Here is a 19,583-nt window from a genome sequence, read left to right on the forward strand (position 1 = left end):
CACCGTTGTTTAAGGGAAATGGTGACTGTTCAAGCTGCTCATTCTCAAAAGGAGAAATGCAAACCTACTGTCACATTCAAGGAATATTCACAATGTCAAATCATTATGGACCAGGCCAGACCCCCTCAAAAATATTTTAAGAAGGTAGCTTACACTCTAACTTTTTCTTATTTTAAAGGCGGATGTGAGGTGGATGTTCCAGGTGTGATCCAGCTGGTCAACTCACTCGGCTATGAGCAAAACAGAATTTATTTAAACATTACCAGTGAAACATAAACAAAAGAAAACAGTACTTAGAATAACTTCACTATTGGAAAACTTAACAAATCCAACATAATGACTTAAGAATCTAGGAACACCCCATAAGCACAACCCTGACAAAAAGATAAATTGAAACACAGATTCTTAGGCAGGAAGGAACAATTTCCAAAGAGATCTCAGAGAGAAAGACATCTAGGAATCATCTGCCGAAGCTTGCAGCCCTCCAGCATCTTGTGACCATCACAGTTAAACCAAACTAGAAAAAAACTGAACTGGGAGAACTGGCCACTCCCCTGCCATTGTTAAAGACACTTCAGTACCTCTGCTTTTATGACCTCTCATCAAAAAAAAACTCAGGGACAAAATAATCTTTTTGAAGTGCCAGCATCATCACACAAACAGAAATGGTAAAGTGAAAGAAAGTGAGATACATCAGTTTGTTAAATAGCAATAAGTTTTTTTTTCAATTCTTAAAGGACAATTTGAGACAAGATGTTTGAAAATCTCTCAAACAAATCTTCTAAACAATATCACAATTACTATGCACAATAAGTCCCTAATACTTCTAACAATGACAACTTGTATTTTTAAGAGTGACCATAACATAATGAAACATCCAAAGTGTTTGAGGACCATTTTGCTGGGTGACTACAGAGTTATCATGATCAAAAGCTTGGTCTGAGGTATGTTTTAAGAAGGGAAGCAAGTGGTCAACCATGATTCTGTGAACAGCAAACCTACCTTTTGAGTCGCAACGTTGTGGGTTTGAGTCCACTGCAAGATTTCAATACTAAAATCAAGACTGCCACTTCAGTGCAAGACTGAGCAATGCACAGGCATCTTTCAGATGTGGCAATAAAGCAAGGCCCCTTCTGTTTCCTTGGATAGATGTTAAAGATTCCATGACACTATATCAAGGAAATATCCGTTGGTGTCCAACTCAAGGATTACCATATGTACTCTTGTAAAAGTCTGTTGTGTAAATATTGACCACAGTTTCTCAAAAATCAAACCATGTTGCAATTATCACTCACCAATACTTCCAATGTATGGGTCACTGAAGCAAAAGACAATGGTAGAACACATTTGTTGCCAGGGTTGGTGGGTTTGAGCTATATGGGGAGGCTGAATAGGCTGGGGCTACTTTCCCTGGAGTGTCCAAGGCTGAGGGGTGACCTTATAGAGGTTTATAAAATCATGAGGAGTATAGATAGGGTAAATAGACAATGCCTTTTCCATGGGGTGGGGGAGTCCAGAACTAGAGGGCATAGGTTTTGGATGAGAGAGGAAAGATATAAAAGGGACCTAAGGGCAACATTTTCATGCAAAGGGTGGTGTGTGTATAGAATGAGCTGCCAGAGGAAGTGGTAGAGGCTAGCATAATTACAACATCTATAAGGTATCTGGATGGGTATATGAATAGGAAAGGTTTAGAGGGATATGGGCCAAGTGCAGGCAAAGGATTAGGTTAGTATATCTGGTCGGCATGGATGAGTTGGATCGAAGAGTCTGTTCAGTGCTGTACTCTGGCAGACTATGGAAGCAGCTTCAAGACAAGAAACACAGAGGCTCAAGGCCACTGCTAACTAAGGATAAGTACCACATATCGGAGGAGCCAGTGACACCTTCACCCTGGGAACGGTGTCAGGGACTATGAAAGAAAAGTAAAAGATTGTAGGGGCATTGCAACTTGTAAAATTCTTACTGCCCCCAAGCTGCACAAGGGGAATAAGCGGGTAACGTTTGACCTTCAAAGACAGACATTTCATGTACTATAAGGAGTATTTTCATAACATTATGAATCAAACCAAGGCAAATCGGTAAAGATGAACACACAAGTCACTGACCATATTTGAAATGATACATATTTGTTCAACCTGCTCCTTCTCACCTGCAGCTAGAGACCAATGGCAGGATTTCACAATTAACAGGATCCATTTTTTGAAGATCAGTCATTGTTGCAGCCCACACACACATACACAAAAGAGCAAGCATTTACCTGTTGATTTGGAGGAAGTCCAGAAGGAGCTAAATCCATCACCTTCCCTGACAGCTCTGACTGAATGGCTTCCATACTCTCGTAGACTTGGTCACGGTGCAACACCACAACCAGCAAACGCCTGAATTCCGCACTTTTGCCCAACTGCCTCCGGCCCTCGTCAGTTCCAAACATCCATTCGGTCTCCCTGCCCTGTGGAACTACCATCAAACTGCATCAAGTCACTGTGAAAGGTGCTTGGTACTACTTTACCAATGCCTGTATTGACCTCTCTCTTTCTAGCGCATCCCTCCTCTAGCCAAGTGCAAGACCCAACCAGGCCACAAGTGAACAACTGCATGAAGATGTTCTTTAAGAAAGTAGTCAATATTTGCCCGGATCATCTGCCATTTCTGACCACGTCATTAACTTACAAAATTGACCATTGAAATTTGGGGTCACGTTTGCCAGTCCCACTTCCCCACTAGCGCATTTGGGCTTCCACTATTTCTTAAATTCTTAATTGTTTCCTTTTCGTGTTGAGGGACTAAATGGATTTGCAGGGAACATCAACTTGGTAATTTTAAAAAAAAAGAGAGCTCTTGAACTCTTGAAAGGCTACCCTTAACCTTCTCAGTGAGATTAATTCTCATTTGCAGTGCAAATACAGCAATTTCTTGATACTCCTGAGCAGCCAAAGGCAAGATTTCATTTTTGCTAATTGGAGTGACATAAATCCATCAGTAATTTGTGACAAATTGCAGCATACAGTGTTTTTCTCCCTCGCCAGAAATTGCTTTACTTCTTCTTTTAAATACACACGTACCAATGAGTGCCATGAACCTGCTGTTGCTTTCCCAGCAAATTCGGAGCCTGAATTTTAAAGTCAGCAGCAAGAGCAAGTAAAACGTTCACAAACATCCACGTTGTGGGATTTCTACTTACCCCGGTCGCTGTTTAAATCTGGCATCGGGTCAAGGGGATGCCCTGACACATTGCAATGTGATGCCAACAAGCAGGTAAGCAACAAATTGGGTCAACTTTTAGATTCTGACACAGCAAACCAGGAAGATGATAATACTGTGGCTTGGGGCGGCAGGGGGGGGCTCAGTGGTTAGCACTGCTGCCTCATAGCACCAGGGGCCAGGGTTCAATTCCAGCCTCGGGTGACTATCTGTGTGGAGTTTGCACATTCTCCCAGTGTCTGTGTGGATTTCCTCCCATAGTCCAAAGATGTGGAGGTGAGGTGGATTGGCCATGCTAAATTGCCCAGAGTGTCCAGGGATGTGAAGGCTAGGTGGATTAGCCATGGGGAACGCAGGATTACAGTGATAAGTCAGAGAGGTGGGTCAGGGTGAAGCTCTTCAGAGAGTCAACATGGACTCGATGTACCGAATGGCTTGCTTCCACGCTGTAGGAATTCTATGAATATTAGAGAATAAATGACTAGACCCACTATATTTAACTTAAATTTTCAGATAGCTAAATGTAACGAGTGGCATGCTATAAGGACCGGTGCTAGGTCCTCAACTTCTTAGGCTCAGTCGGTTGGACAGCTTGAACGGTTCGAAACAATTACACCACTGAGGGCTTCAATCCCCGTTCTGGCTCAGGTGGATTGAGGACCACAGCAAAATAGGTCAACCCTGACTGTAGGCAGAGAACAGAATGAGTGAAACAGCCACCTTATTTTGTGAATGTGCACGCTCTCAAAGCCATCAGTTTCAGTGAAGCAACGTTTGGTGGACATTGGCAGTTTTGCCGTCATTACCACGACGGTGTCCAGCAGGTACTTCATCATCAAACAACTTCCAAGCACAACCCTCGCGATTGTCCGCCCAGATAACGTTATAGACAGAGATACCCTGTCACATGGTTTTTCCAACACAACCAGGATCACACTCACCTATGAAAATTGCAAAGTGGTTGGTGCGAGGAGATTTCACAGAGGGCAGATCGACAACATGAAAGGAGTAGCGAGGTTTCCCAGATACGCTGTCACAAAGAGTGAGGGCCACGCTCTCTCTGCTGCTGGAGCGCTTGGCCAAGTGGTTTCGGAGTAGTGCATACTGCTGCCTTCCCTTCATCGCTTCCAACAGTCCATCCACACTGTCCATTCGCAGCGGCTTGTCCAGCTCCTCCGCACACATCTCCAGGATCTGGTGGCCAGCTCCAGGAATCTCCTTGAACTTGGTGAAGATGAAGACGAACACGGGCAATGTGAACTGTCTGCTGGCCGTGCCCTGTTCCTCCACGGCGTGTACTCTCACCAGCCAGCCCCGCTGCGCAAAGTGGCCAACAGCTTTCTTTGCGATGTGCTCCTGGGCCAGTGAGATGCACACAAAGCGCCCACCGACCTGCAAGACACGCCCAATCTCTGCAAACATCCTGTCAACATTGCGCAGAGTCTCTTTGCTCTCATCCGTCATGAGGGCGTCCAAGGTCCCCTTGTCGAGTACAACTTGAAACTGCGAGTCACCAAACTCCATCTGCAACATGTCCATCTTCACAAAGACCATCACCGGTCGGCGGGTGGCATTGCGTTCCTTCATCTGGGCTATGACCACTTCACTTATGTCAATGTTTGTGATCCCCTGGTAACCTACATCATACATCTGCTCACTTAGTTCAGAATTACCGCAGCCAACAACAAGCACCTAAAAGATCAAAAGATAGAGAGAGGAGAAATACGATTACTTGCTTGAAATAAATATCTTGTTAATTTTATGATTATTTGTGTGGAAGAAACATCAGCAGTAGGGAATGGAATACAACACTGTCCACCACCAAATTTGAACACGTTTCAGTCTCAAACAACATATCCACCTGAAACAAGGTCCTCTCAGCTAAGCACCTTCTACATCACAGGAATAAATTCATCCACTCCCATTCTCTCTCATTATCCAGATCCACCTCCCTTACCCCCACCAGCCACACACAGTTCAGTTTAGGATATCTGGTCAGCACAGACAGGTTGGACTGAAGGGTCTGTTTCTGTGCTGCATGACTCTAAAACCTCAAAGCCACCTCTCCAGTCAAAAACCTGCAGCATATTCAAATAAAATCAGAATAATCTAAGTGCTGGAAATCTGAAAAAGACAAAGTAATGGAGGAACTCAACATGTCTGGAGCGAGAAACAAAGTTAACGTAGAGTGCAGCATCACGTCTTTCAAACCATTTTGTTCTGAGGCAGATGAACAAAAGCAAACATTTGCCAGAGCAGTTGTTATGATCCAAAAACATTCCAAAGCATTTTACAGCAAGGGACATCCCTCCTGAAGAAGTGCAGTCCCTTTTGCAATGCAGAATGCAAGAGCCAGTTTGCACATGGCAATAGCCCACAAACTGCAATGAGATAGCTGATCGGGTCATTTGTCTTCATGATGTTGGTTAAGGGATAAATATTAGCCAGGACATCCTTTAAAACACCATGTCCATCCAAGACAAAGTCTTCGTCTTACCCAAAAGATGATATCTGATTAACTACTGCTCTAGACTTCACAATCATGATCTGAAGCGGAACTTATAACCTATAACTTTTATATGTTTCAGGTTGGTTGATCATTTTTTGTTGAACTGACAGAAAATGCCAAGGGAAAAAAATAACCATTCACAATGGCAGCATCCAACAGATGTTTTAATGGTATAACTTGAAACAGAATAGAAGACATAGACAATCAGTGCTCCATTATTGTATAGAGCAGTCACTCGAAAACTAACACATTCCTTTTTCAGATTTAAAAAAAAACAGGGTCCTTACTCAAGACTGAAATAGAAACTGACTGGCTTATTTCTAACAAGTGCAAAGTAAAGGCTTGCAGTTCTTTCAACAATTAGGAATTATTTTAACAACACCCACATTTCACGGTTAAAACAATTCAAAATTTATCTCATTATGGCAGTTAACTTACTCCGAAAGAAATCTGTTACAAAGACCATTCTGCTTTAAGGAAATGAAGAATTTTGTCCAAGCCCATTTTAAAAAGTTTCAATTACCTTATCTTTAGGCTTGATATACTTGTGCAGAACAGCACAGTGATCCACATAGGTCCCATACCACTCAAAGGCATTAGCACCCTGTTTCTTAAAGAAGGTCTCCCAGTATTCAGCAGAACTGAACTCTTTTGAGCTCTTCGGCAGCAAGTTCATTTTCAAATCTTGGTAAAGATGGAAAATGGCTTGTTAACTGTTATGTTACTGTATTCAGAACCTGAAAAGGGCACACAGTCATTCACATCTCAGCAAAACAACAATATAAGGCAAAACAAACTACATGTTCAAAGCTGCCAATATAGTGTTTATAAATGAAAGTGCACTGATGTTTTCAGTAAATTCAAAACATTTAAAAACATAGCGTAGAGACTGCAGATAAACATACGTTTTTTTCTAAGATGGGCATCTGGAGAAGGGAGATTTTGGTTATCCTGAGTGGGTTTGAAAATTAGCTTCCTCGTTGCACCAAGATCATCTAACACAACAAGATTTTGGTGCTTAATTTACTGGATCTCAGCTTCCAAACAAACATACCAGAAAGACTTTCAACTCTAAACGACAAATTCAGACCATCCTCACCTTAAAACGTCAGACAGAAGAGGCAATACCAACACAATTCTATAAGCTTTTGCAGTATTTCAAAAGGCATAAGAACAGGTTTTCCCTTACAACTGCAAATTATTGAGAGTTGATTCCCCAAGGTATGAAAAGTGCTTAATATTTATATCATCGATAGCCACGGATGAGGTGCTGGAAGATTGGAGATTGGCTAACGCGGTTAACCATTTAAGAAAGGTGGTAAGGACAAGCCAGGGAACAATAGACCGATAAGCCTGATATTACCGGTGGGCAAGTTGTTGGAGGGAATCCGGAGGGTCAGGATTTACATGTATTTTGAAAGGTAAGGACTGATCAGGGATAGTCAACATGACTTTGTGCATGGTAAAGACCGTTCCCTCCGTGACTGCTTCATCAAGTCCACCTCCCCCCAACAACCCACCCTCCCCTTGCGGCACCTTCCCCTGCCACCGCAAGAATTGAAAAACCTGCACACACCTCCCCCTTCACCTCAGTCCAAGGCCCCAAAGGAGCCTTCCGCATCCATCAGAGTTTCACCTGCACTTCCACACATCATTTACTGTATCCGTTGCTCCCAATGCGGTCTCCTCGAAATTGGGGAGACAGGATGCCTACTTGCACACCGCTTCAGAGAACATCTCTGGGACACCAACCAACCCTACTGCCCTGTGACTGAACACTTCAAACTTCCCCTCCCACTCTGACGGGAACTTGCAGGTCCTGGGCCTGCTCCATCGCCACTCCCTTATCACCCGACGCCTGGAGGAAGAACGCCTCATCTTCCGCCTTGGGACCCTCCAACCCCATGGCATCAATGTGGATTTCACCAATTTCCTCATTTCTCTTCCCTCCACCTTATCCCAGTTCCAACCTTCCAGCTCAGCATCACCCTCATGGCTTGTCCGACCTGCCCATTTTCCTTCCCACCTATCCACTCCACCCTCCCCTCCAACCTATCACCATTACCCCACTCCATCCACCTATCACATTCTCAGCTACCTTTCCCCCAACCCCACCCTCCCATTTATCCCTTCCAACCTCATTCCTAATGAAGGGCTTTTGCCTGAAATGTTGATTTTCCTGCTCCTGAGATGCTGTCTGACCTGCTGTGCTTTTCCAGCACAACACTCTCAACTCTGATCTCCAACATCTGCAGTCCTCACCTTCACACAGGAAACCATGTCTGACTAGCTTGATAGAGATTTTTTAAAGATCGTGACGAAGAGAATTGATGAAGTCAGAGCAGTGGACATTGTCAATATAGACTTCATAAGGCATTCAACAAAGTTCTTCATGGTAGACTGGTTAGCAAGGTTAGATCACATGGAATACAAGGAGAACTAACACTTGGATACAAAATTGGCTTGAAGATAGGAGACAGAGGGTGTTGTTGGAAGGTTGCTTTTTGGACTGGAGACCTGTGGCCAGTGGTGTGCTACAAGGATTGGTGCTGGGTCCACTGTTTTTTGTCATTTCCATATATGATTTGGATATGAACGTAGGAGTATAGTGAGTAGGTTTGCAGATTACCCCAAAATTGAAGATGCAGTGAACATTGAATAAGTTAACTCAGAGTACAATGGAATCTTGATCAGAAGGGCCAATGGGCTGAAATAATTTAATTTAGATAAATGTGAGGTGCTACATTTTGGTAAGGCAAATTAGGGCAGGACTTATACACTTAATGGTAAGTGTATAACTGCATACATTCATGTAGAACTCCGAGCTCAAAAACTGCATGAATTTGTGTAAAACTCTTATTTCACTGTTTAGATTAGAATCAATCTAAACATCAGGTCATAGACAGAGAACACAGGGGCTAACACCTTCAACATATTGTCTAGCTATCACCATTGTTAACAGCTAACCCGAGAATGCAACTTATTAAAAAAAGGGTTTTGTGATTTACACATGAAAGAAGTGAAACTATCACTGTATTCTAACAGATGAAAGGCTTAACAGACAATCAATTTTTCAATGTATAATTTCAGTTACATCACACTGCAAATTTTTGCTATAAATTCTGTGTTAGGATCGAGCCCTCCACTATCACCTGATGAAGGAGCGTCGCTCCGAAAGCTAGTGTGCTTCCAGTTAAACTTGTTGGACTATAACCTGGTGTTGTGTGATTTTTTTTTAACTTTGTACACCCCAGTCCAACACAGGCATCTCCAAATCAAGTTTCAGTTATATTGACTGACAAATTTGAGGCAAAACATGTCCTATATTCAGATGTTTCCCTTTTAAAAATAAGCAAACCTTGACGAGCTTTAATATCTAAGGTCATTGGATTTTTTTTGCACGTAAATCCCATTTGCTATGATCGACTACGGAAATATTACTTAGCCTACCTTGCTCATCGGTCACCTTCCTCGCACAAAGTGTACAACAGCTCTGCGTGTAAATTAAGTCCTAAAGACCAATAACACTGTTCTTACAGTTTGCACAATGTGACACTCATTTCCTTACAAATGAATAGAGCACGAACTGGACACGTTAGCTCCTTCTCCAAAGATATCGGTCGGCCTACGGTGAAGTCTTTTCGGTTGCTTCCCTGGTGTTATCGCTGAACTTTATTTTTGTTTTCTTTGTGTATTTCAACACGCGGGAAGGCAAATGCCTTTTCTTTTAAAAAAAAACAATGGATTAGACAAGAAAAGAAATAAGAAAAGCAGCCAAGAAATAGAAAACCTAAAAACTACTGGAGCAAATCCACTCTCCGGCTGGTGCACCATGTGTTATTATAATTCATCCCATCAGTTTCCGGGTGAACGAGCTGATTTGACCACCCGCTACTCTCCGCCTGCAACCATTGGCTGGTTCATGTCTCCCCGTTCCATTCGGAGCACGTGGGGAGGAGTGTTGCAAAGTCTGAGCCAATCAGAGGCATCTCCCGTCTCGTCCCCGGAAACGTTCGCTCCTCGCTGTCTGTCTCTCCCTCTCTGTCTGTGCTGGAAGTGGTCATGGCTGTAAATACAGGTCGTAGTGTGGTGTTTGTTACCGGTAACGCGAGGAAGCTGGAGGAGGTAGGCCACAGTATAGGATAAGGAAACGATATTGCCTCTTCTGTTTCCCTTCCCTCTCTCTCTCTGATGGATTTGTTTTTGTCACGGTATCATACTCCCTTCCAGGCTGTCAACTTGTAGCAAGCCTGAACCTTTTCACGGGCTGCAATCTCAGTATTTTGTACCAAAATAGGCTGCATTCTGAGCCCTTCCTTTCCTGTTACTTAGCAATATATAGCTGAGTACCCAGAGTGAGGTTTATTTAACATTCTGACTGTAATTAGATTCCCTACAGTGTGGAAACAGGCCCTTCGGCCCAACCAGTCCATACCGACCCTCCGAAGAGTAACCCACCCAGACCCATTTCCCTTTGACTAATGCACCTAACACTATGGGCAATTTAGAATGGTCAATTCACCTGACCTGCACATCTTTGGACTGTGGGATAAAACTGGAGCATCCCCACACAGAGTTGTAATCACCTTAACTCACTCCACACAGACAGTCGCCTGAGGCTGGAATCGAACCTGGGACTCTGGTGCTGTGAGGTAGCAGTGCTAACCACTGAGTCATGGTGCTGCCCAATATAATTAGGATGTAGTTTTCACGGTTTTTCATGTAATCACTTTAACTCAGTCCACCATTTATAGAACATAGAAAAATACAGCGCAGTACAGGCCCTTCGGCCCTCGATGTTGCGCTGATCCAAGCCCACCTAACCTACACTAGCCCACTTTCCTCCTTATGCCTATCCAATGCCTGTTTAAATGCCCATGAAGAGGGAGAGTGCACCACTGTTACTGGCAGGGCATTCCATGAACTCATGACTCGCTGAGTAAAGAATCTACCCCTAACATCTGTCCTATACCTACCACCCCTTAATTTAAAGCTATGCCCCCTTGTAATATCTGACTCCATACGTGGAAAAAGGTTCTCATGGTCAACCCTATCTAAACCCCTAACCATCTTGTACACCTCTATCAAGTCACCCCTAAACCTTCTTTTCTCCAATGAAAATAGCCCCAAGTGCCTCAGCCTTTCCTCATACGATCTTCCTACCATGCCAGGCAACATCCTGGTAAACCTCCTCTGCACCTGTTCCAGTGCCTCCACATCCTTCCTGTAGTATGGCGACCAAAACTGCACACAATACTCCAGATGCGGCCGCACCAGAGTCTTATACAACTGCAACATGACCTCAGGACTCCGGAACTCAATTCCTCTACCAATTAAAGCCAGTACACCATATGCCTTATTCACAGCACTATTTACCTGGGTGGCAACTTTCAGAGATCTGTGTACATGGACACCAAGATCCCTCTGCTCATCCACACTATCAAGTATCCGACCATTAGCCCAGTACTCCATCTTCTTGTTACTCTTACCAAAGTGAATCACTTCACACTTAGCGACATTGAACTCCATTTGCCACCTTTCTGATCCACTGCTCATGCAGTTTCTTTGAGAAATCTTATTAAAAACGAACTGACATTCAAAAAGTCCTGAAGCACAAAAAGCTGAAAAAAAGGACTGTGAATGCTGGAAATCAGAACCAACAAAAAAGCAGAAATTGGTGGGAAAACTCAGGAGGTCTGGCAGCATCTGTTTGTTGTTCTGAAGAAGGGTCACTGGACCTGAAAAGTTAACTCTGATTTCTTTCCATGGATTCTGCCAGACCTGCTGAGTTTCTCCATCAATTTCTGTTTTAAGTTCAGAAGCATCTTTTTTCCTTTGACTATGTTGCACTCAGAACTTTTTTTGGCGATTGTGCTTTAAGCTGAAGCGGGCACTGGAAAAGGCTTGATTGACTGGGTATGCACCGTGATGCCCTGCTGCAGCAAATTCTAGACTGTTTATGCAGTTATTACTCCTATTTAGTAAGATATGGGCGTATGGCAGGTGTCTCGAATCGTCTTTCCTAATGAGGTCAGGGAAAGGGAGCCAAAGTGAAATCCTACTGGGTTGATCTGGTGCCTTGCTTTCCTGTATACTGTATAGCTGCAAATGTGTTGCTGGTCAAAGCACAGCAGGTTAGCCCAACTTCATGACCTCACCTGTTTAAAGGCTGAGGACAGTAACATTGTGGGTGAACCATGAACATGCTTCTATACTGAAATTGCAAAACAATGTTTGGGAATTCCAAAAATTTGACCCTGTGACAATGAAGGAACAGTGATCTATGACCTAGCCAAAATCATGTGAGACATAGAGGAGGAACTTGGAGGTAACCCTGTGCTATTACTGTTCTCCTAAATGATAGTTGCTAACGGTCTGTGAGGTGCTGTTGAAATCTTGGCATGTGGCTGCAGTACATTACTGCATAACTGATAGACACACAATATCAGGTACAATTAAGTTGATCTCTTATTGTCTTGTCAAGCAAATTAATTAAAACTTTTTTTAAAAAAACCCTTTTGGCGGAAACAGGGATTAAATCTTGCTTTGTCTTTGCAAAACAGGTTGTTCAAATTCTGGGTGACAAGTTTCCTTTCACACTTGTTTCCAAAAAGATTGACTGTAAGTAGTTGACGTTCTAACTTTATTCTCATCTTAAGACTGATGAACTAGAAAATGAGATTCAAGTTAATTATTAATTCCTCTCCAGTGCCAGAGTATCAGGGTGATCCCGATGAAATCTCTATCAAGAAATGTCAGGAAGCAGCCAGGCAAGTAAGTGTCAGTTCCAAGCTTGTATTATCTGGCCTAGATATGTCAGTAAATGGTCATGTAATTGTCCAACTGTACTATAGCCTCTGCTCTATCAGTTTGTTACTTGAATATTACTAAATTGATGTTTTAAATACAAAATACGCCATTTATGTAGCAGTTTACACAACCTCACCATATCCCAGCATGTTTTCCAGCCAATTAGTACTTTTAGTTTATACAGCTAACTTGCCACTGATTATATGTAGTGAACGGCATATGCAAGTTCAGTAGTCTTTAGGACATTCAATAGCTTTCGTTTTCTGTGTCGTGCCATCTGTTAGTCAGATGGGTAAGATGCTTTGAGATCCACTTAGTGGAAGTGTTATGAAGTTGATAGCTTGTACTTTAAGAGTGAATGTTGTTCTGCAGTAACTGCTTATGAGCACTTGTCGTATGACTAGCTAGCAGTCTGAGTGTATTGGAAAATTGTAAATATGTAACATTTGGCTGTGAAATGGATACCCGTGTTGGTTGCTGTTTTGACAATGATTCGAATTTAACCAATCAGTTTAAATTATGCCTCAGGATACTAAAACCCAATCGAGTTTGAATTTATTGTTTTGCCAACCTTGAGCCAATGACACGATCCAATGTTGGGGGTATAAAAAAGGCAGGCATTTTGAAAGTCAGGCATCAGGAAAGACCCAAGACATTGAAACACACTCTATCAAAGGTATCTTTTCATATGAAATATGTTCGTAGTGAAAGAACAAAGATGACCCAGGGAGATCTTCAGCTGAAAGAAAAACACCAAAGATGATAGCCTCTGTGTGGTTTTGAAATTAAGTTGATGTAATTTTAGTAAGTGTTATATTGGATTAATATATTGTTATAGAGTTGTAGGCAGATAATAAATAATTAAGAGAAAGGAGAGGCTTTGAGTTGTGAATAGTTGTTGTTTAATGTTCACTTTTAGAGTTAAAGAATTAGTTGATATTGTTTTCTTTAAATAGTGGAATTTGGGAGTTCTCTGTCACTCATATTTTAACACATTACGAGGCGAGGTGACCTTTTCCGGGTGTTTGGTTTAATTAGCAGAAGGGTTCACTGCCGTATCTTAACAGAAGTAACCAGTGACTCTGCACCCATGTGAACATTTACTGGAGATTCACATTTGTGTTTGCTATTAGTCGAAACCTTCCAAGTGTTTTTATTCAAATTGGATGTCTTCCTTCAGATACCTAGCCTGGAAATTTGTTTATTGGAACAAATTGGCTGATTTTCTGAGAGAACCTAATCCTTTTTAACTGAAAAATGTGTTGCTGGAAAAGCGCAGCAGGGCAGGCAGCATCCAAGGAGCAGGAGAATCGACATTTCGGGCATAAGCCCTTCTTCAGGAATGGCTTATGCCCGAAATGTCGGTTCTCCTGCTCCTTGGATGCTGCCTGATCTGCTGTACTTTTCCAGCAACACATTTTTCAGCTCTGATCTGCAGCATCTGCAGTCCTCACTTTCTCCTAATTCTTTTTAACTCCATTATATACCATGGTGGGAAGAAATAAGCCAAAGGCTATAACACCGGCAAAAACGATTACAATTAGCTCATGTCGCAATCCATATTGTGATTGTGAGCTCATTGCGATTCCTCATGTTGTTTTGCAATTGACTAGTGATCCATTTGTGTGTAATTTGGGAATTCTTGTGAAATTGCATTTGCTTTCGATACATTTCACATCGATGACTATTAATGAAATGTTGTCCCTAAAATGGGTTTTGCCTTCTTTATCGATGTCAGTAACTGATTCTAGGATGCTGTTTCAGGGGTAAGAGCAGCCCTCCAGTGCCTCATTCTGGAAGGTGAAAATCTGTGGGCTATTCAACCATAGGCTGCATCACAGTCAATTCCCAAATCGTCCACATGCAATGATTTTCCAACAGGAGTAGCTTATACCAAGTTGAGAACTTGGCTGAAATCTTTTACCAAATGGATGTTCTGATCATGCCAACCTGAGCATTAGTGCCCATAATGGACGTTGCTCATGAGTACTCGATTGGCTACAGAAGTGAAAAAAAAGTCATGATGATTTTGGTAGTGGGCAGTTGCTCAGTTGTGCAAAATAACACTGCTGTGAACGAGAATAGAACATGAACGTTGGGTTTGTTCACTTGGCCTATGAGCACTGTCCATGATACATTATTTCTTGATATTTAACATGCAAGGTGTGGGGCAAGCTTCTATTGATCTCCAAATTGAACAGTCAACATTCTGCTGTGGATTGTAACAGTAAATTTGACGACAATAAATTTGGAATGTAGTGACAGTGAGCAACTTTATTTCTTTTAGATCCAGGGTCCGGTTATAGTAGAAGACACCTGTTTATGTTTCAATGCTCTTGGTGGCCTTCCAGGTCCATATATGTAAGTAGAATAATACTGTATTAGCAGTCACTGTTTTTCACTTATTTTCTTTCTGGAACAACATTTATCACTTTTTGCATTTGTTGTGTTATATTTATTAATAAGTCAAAATCACAGAGATCCCAGATTTGATTCCTGATTGTTGCTAAGACAATTAGTCTGAACTGGAGATTAAAACCAAGAGTGTGGTGCTGGAAAAGCACAGTCAATCAGGCAGCATCCGAGGAGCAGGGAAATCAACGAAGGGCTTTTGCCTGAAACATTGATTTCCCTACTCCTCAGATGCTGCCTGACCAGCTGTGCTTTTCCAGCATCACACTCTTGGTTCTAATCTCCAGCATCTGCAGTACTCACTTTTGCCTGAACCGGAGAAATGACAGAGTAGTTATTACAGTTAGTTTTAATATTCCTTGGCTAAGTTGCCCGTTGTTCCAGTTCAGTACATGTTGGTTTTTCCGGGGAGGAATGTAACCCAGAAAAAGTGGTTCTTGGTGAGCACAGCATTGACCTTGATATGACAACCTCCATAACTGATCAGTTTAGCAATAGTTGCATGTGAAGATGGAGCTGATGCAACTCTATTCTGGAATCAGTCATTGATTTTAGGGAGGAAAGGTCCCTGTACTAAGTTACATCATTAACCTCAATCTAGATAGTTTTGAATAGCATCTTCCATGATCTCTGGTTCCCTGAAGTATGATACAAACAAGGAAACTATTTTAAAAGTGTAGAGATTGTTGTGACATCAGCTAACAGTGTCCAAGTTTCGCACTGCAATGTAACCTAATACAGCAATATGGTGATGACCACATATTTCTTCAGCAATGTAGGTTGAAGGCTGAATGCTGTCCAAGACACCAAAGAACTTAGTTACTCTTTGAATGCTGTCATGAAGTCTTTTGAGTTAACCTGAGGTAACTTACAGGGCCCTGATTTCCTATCCTGTTTATAAGGCAATCTCTCCGACAGAGCACCCCTCCATCTATGGCTGTTGAGATTTTAAGCTCAGGTCCCTGGAGTGGGACTTGAACTGGCAAATGTGTGACTTTGGAGGATTTTTTTTCTTTATGCACATGCTGAGCCTTTCAAGCCTCTGTTCTAGTCCACATGTGTAACAGTGCCATGTGGTCTGAATAGGAAAGAGTGGGAAGCCTTGTACACGGGTGAATCACACAGACAGTGACTGAACCTCAGACCTGTGCCTGGAAACTGAGATTTGCTTGCACCAGAGGGGGCTAAGCCCACCCTTATTCATTTGGTGGCAGCAATCTGGAGACCAACTTGCCAGAAACATTTTACTCTCTGCAGTTTTTGTTTGTTCTCCTGGGCTTTCAATGAGTGTACAATAATAAATTTACAAGAATATTGCTTGGACTGGAAGGTTTGAGTTAGAAGGGGAGGCTGGAATTTTTTTCCCTAGAGTGTCAGAAGCTTAGGAGTCACCTTTTAAGAGGTTTATAAAATCGTGAGGGGCATGGATAGGGTGAGTAACTAGGTCTTTTCCCCAGGGTAGGGGAGTCCAGAACTAGAGGGGAAAGTTTTTCAGGAGACCGAGGGGTGGGGCAATTTTTCACACAGAGGGGTGCGTATCGGGAACGAGCTGCCAGAGGAAATGGTGGAGGCAGAATCAATTATGTCATTCAAAAGACATTTTGGACAGGTACATGAATAGGAAGAGTTTAGAGGTATATGAGTAAAAAGTGAGGTCTGCAGATGCTGGAGATCAGAGCTGAAAATGTGTTGCTGGTTAAAGCACAGCAGGTTTAGGCAGCATCCAAGGAACAGGAAATTTGACGTTTCGGGCCAGAGCCCTTCCAAATGTAGGTAAATGGGACCTAGTTTAGTTTAGGAAACCTGGTCAGCATGGACAAGTTGGACCATGCTGCATAACTTATGGCTCTATAAATATTAAGATTCATTTGGGGAGGGGTATGAAAAAATAAATTGCATTGTCTACCCCACCCTGTGCTTGCTTTATTAAACAGTCAATTGACTTCAACTTCAATCATCAGAATAGGTACAATGCAGTATCATTCATAACGCCGGAGTTGTCTCGGGATGGTTGAATACAAACAGGGCACCAAAAGCTATTGGTTGGTGATGCTACTTACTGAATGTGCACACCACTGTACTTCACCACCAGGTGGCAGAAAATGCACATTTCCCAACATGACCTTACCATAGCCTCATTTAACAGGAAATGATTAGATTCCCTACAGTGTGGAAACAGGCCCTTCGGCCCAAGAAGTCCAAACCGACCCTCCAAAGAGTAACCCACTCAGACCCATTTCCCTCCGACTAATGCACCTAACACTATGGACAATTTAACATGGCCAATTCACCTGACCTGCACATCTTTGTGACTGTGGGAGGAAACCGGAGCACCTGGAAGAAATCCACACAGACACAGGGAAAATGTGCAAATTTGAGAGAATTTACAGCCAACCATATCAAAAAGACAGATTATTTAGGGAGGGAAGGGGAATGCTCTGCTGCAGTGTATTTGGAAGTGTGTCATGAGTAGAATAAATTATTTTTCTTGCCCTGAACTGAACGTTCTCCTAACGTTAGATGGAAGGAGAAGAGAAAAGAGTTCTCAATAAAAGTCGAACATCTATCGTTCGTAAGACCTTTTAATGATAAGGACGCTAAAAATAGTTAACTGGTGTTCACAAGGTTCCGAAGAGACTGTTGTAACATAAATAGCAATAAAGACGACACTGTTGCATACCATGTTTGAGCTGCTTCAGTAACCGTGAAGAATGAGTTCACTCGAGAGGGTTGCAATAACATTGTTATGTATGAGGTTATCTCTATGTAAATGTGCCTTGGAAGTTTCTCAAAAAACCTAATTAATATTGAACATGCTTGGCAAGGAACTGGTCCATGCAAAGTCAGGCTCTGGACTGGATTTATCAATTTATTGGTCTTCAAGACAGCCTTGCCATCTCTGAACTTTGGAAGAATTGGAATCACATTCCAGTGTTGGCCAGCTCGCTTTGTGTGGATATTCGACCAGTGCAAGGTCAGGCTTGTCCATGGTATGTAGAAGACTGAGGATTGATTTGACTGAAGTGTTTAAGATGCTTATAACAAAAAAAGATTGGATAGCAATGAGGGAGAGAGATGTCCTCTGATAGGTGAACAGAGAGAACACATTTTAAAATTAGGATTGGGCCACTCAAGACAGAAACTATGAAGCACTCCTCATTGAGCGCAGAAGCATTTTATAGCTCTGTCCTCCAAAAGGCAGCAGATACTGAGTCAGCTGAAGCTATTAAGATTAAGTCTATAAATGTACATGGTGGTAAGATTGAGTAAATGAAATGAAGATACAAACAATTGTGAATGGAATTACATTCTGATTAAATGGAAAGCAATCTTGAGGGCTAGTTAGTCAATTCTTATTTGCATTTTTCTACTTATTCATTCGGGGGATCTGGACATTACTGTACAGTCAGCATTGATTGTCCATCACTAATTGCCCAGAAAGAATTGACGACATTACTATGGTTCTGATGTCCTAAAGGACTTTAGCGAAATGGATAGTTTTGCATTTGTTTTTATAAACAACAATCCCAGTGGTCACCAGTAGATTAGCTTTTTGTTCCAGTTTTTTTTTATTTCACTATCTGCCATAGTGAGATTTGAACCCATGTTCACAGAATGTTAGTCTGGAATTCTGGGGTACTAATGTCGAAAAGTGTGCGCTGGAAAAGCACAGCATGTCAGGCAGCATCCAAGGAGCAGGAGAATCGACGTTTCAGGTATAAACCCTTCATCAGCAGTCTGGGTGACGGGTCCAGTGCATTACGAGTATGCCACTGCCTCATGTGGATTAATAGTTGAAATGGGAGCACAGTTTCAACGTTCAAAAGACACTTGGATAAGTACATGAATGGGAAAGGTTTAGAGGGTTTATTGACCAGGAGCAGGCAGTTTAATTTGGGATTATGTTTGGCATGGACTGAAGAGTCTGTTTCTGAGCTGTAGACACAGTGAAAAATGGCTCCTAGGCAAAGTACTGAAGAATGGCTGATATTGTTGAAACTGAGAAAAATTGAGGTGAGATAATTGTAAAAAATGTCTCAACTTAATTGCCACAAAGTACAAATGAGCCAGTTGGTGCAGCTGCTAGGAGGTATGGTCCAGTGTCATCCTGCCTTGGAACTATCCAGTTATGCCATGTGGAACAGCTCCAGGTTCCTACTGGGCTTCCAGAGCAATGTTCTTGGAGCTTGCCTTGGCGTCAAGGCATTGGTGAAGATTTTCACAATGCCTCAGAAAGCAATGCAGCTCACAAGATCCAACATTCAAGGTTTCCAAGTTCCATACACATCCTTGCTGCTTTTACTGTCAATTTGCAATAAAAAAATATTCAAACAGTCCAAGCACAGTACCGCTAGGAGCCAGCACAGTGAGAAATGCTGCTGTACACTTGTTTCAGCACTGACTTTGAACCCCTCTCTTTGTACTGGTTTTAAAACGTCCCAGGCAATTGGTTTACAAAGATTAATGTTACTTGATCCTTTCGTTGTATGTGACTAAGACCTACCTTTTTGGGAGAGGTGAGCCCTTCAAAATTTGCAAAGTGGTTTCTGGGGATTGCATTCGTAGCCTTGTTGAGCTGTTGGCAACTGAGTTTTAGAGTCAGCTAGTGTGCGGGACCGATCGGGTGGTGGTAGAGCCAGTAAACTCC

At 42.3% G+C, this 19,583-nt stretch overlaps 2 protein-coding genes across 4 annotated transcripts in view; one reads left to right on the plus strand and one right to left on the minus strand.

Annotated features, from left to right (window-relative positions):
• The window catches only part of mettl13 (methyltransferase 13, eEF1A lysine and N-terminal methyltransferase), a 31,310-nt gene extending 21,878 nt beyond the window's left edge, over window positions 1-9,432 (minus strand). Inside the window, exons 1-4 of one of the 3 annotated variants that reach the window (XM_060829687.1) lie at window positions 9,282-9,432; window positions 6,237-6,397; window positions 4,146-4,896; window positions 2,261-2,460 (exon numbers count right to left, since the gene is read on the minus strand). In XM_060829687.1, the coding sequence (XP_060685670.1) occupies window positions 2,261-2,460; window positions 4,146-4,896; window positions 6,237-6,389 (1,104 nt within the window). In that variant the 5' untranslated portion in view covers window positions 6,390-6,397; window positions 9,282-9,432. Of the gene's footprint in view, window positions 1-2,260; window positions 2,461-4,145; window positions 4,897-6,236; window positions 6,398-9,163 lie in introns of all 3 variants that reach the window. The other 2 variants (XM_060829686.1, XM_060829688.1) reach the window with 2 other exon arrangements.
• A 291-nt stretch (window positions 9,433-9,723) lies between these two features.
• The window catches only part of itpa (inosine triphosphatase (nucleoside triphosphate pyrophosphatase)), a 33,768-nt gene continuing 23,908 nt past the window's right edge, over window positions 9,724-19,583 (plus strand). The window contains exons 1-4 of the mRNA XM_060829689.1: window positions 9,724-9,838; window positions 12,277-12,334; window positions 12,423-12,487; window positions 14,811-14,884. Of these exons, the coding sequence (XP_060685672.1) occupies window positions 9,776-9,838; window positions 12,277-12,334; window positions 12,423-12,487; window positions 14,811-14,884 (260 nt within the window). The 5' untranslated portion in view covers window positions 9,724-9,775. The remainder of the gene's footprint in view (window positions 9,839-12,276; window positions 12,335-12,422; window positions 12,488-14,810; window positions 14,885-19,583) is intronic.

Source organism: Hemiscyllium ocellatum, chromosome 9, assembly GCF_020745735.1.
Source record: "Hemiscyllium ocellatum isolate sHemOce1 chromosome 9, sHemOce1.pat.X.cur, whole genome shotgun sequence".
Taxonomy (NCBI): Eukaryota; Metazoa; Chordata; class Chondrichthyes; order Orectolobiformes; family Hemiscylliidae; genus Hemiscyllium; species Hemiscyllium ocellatum.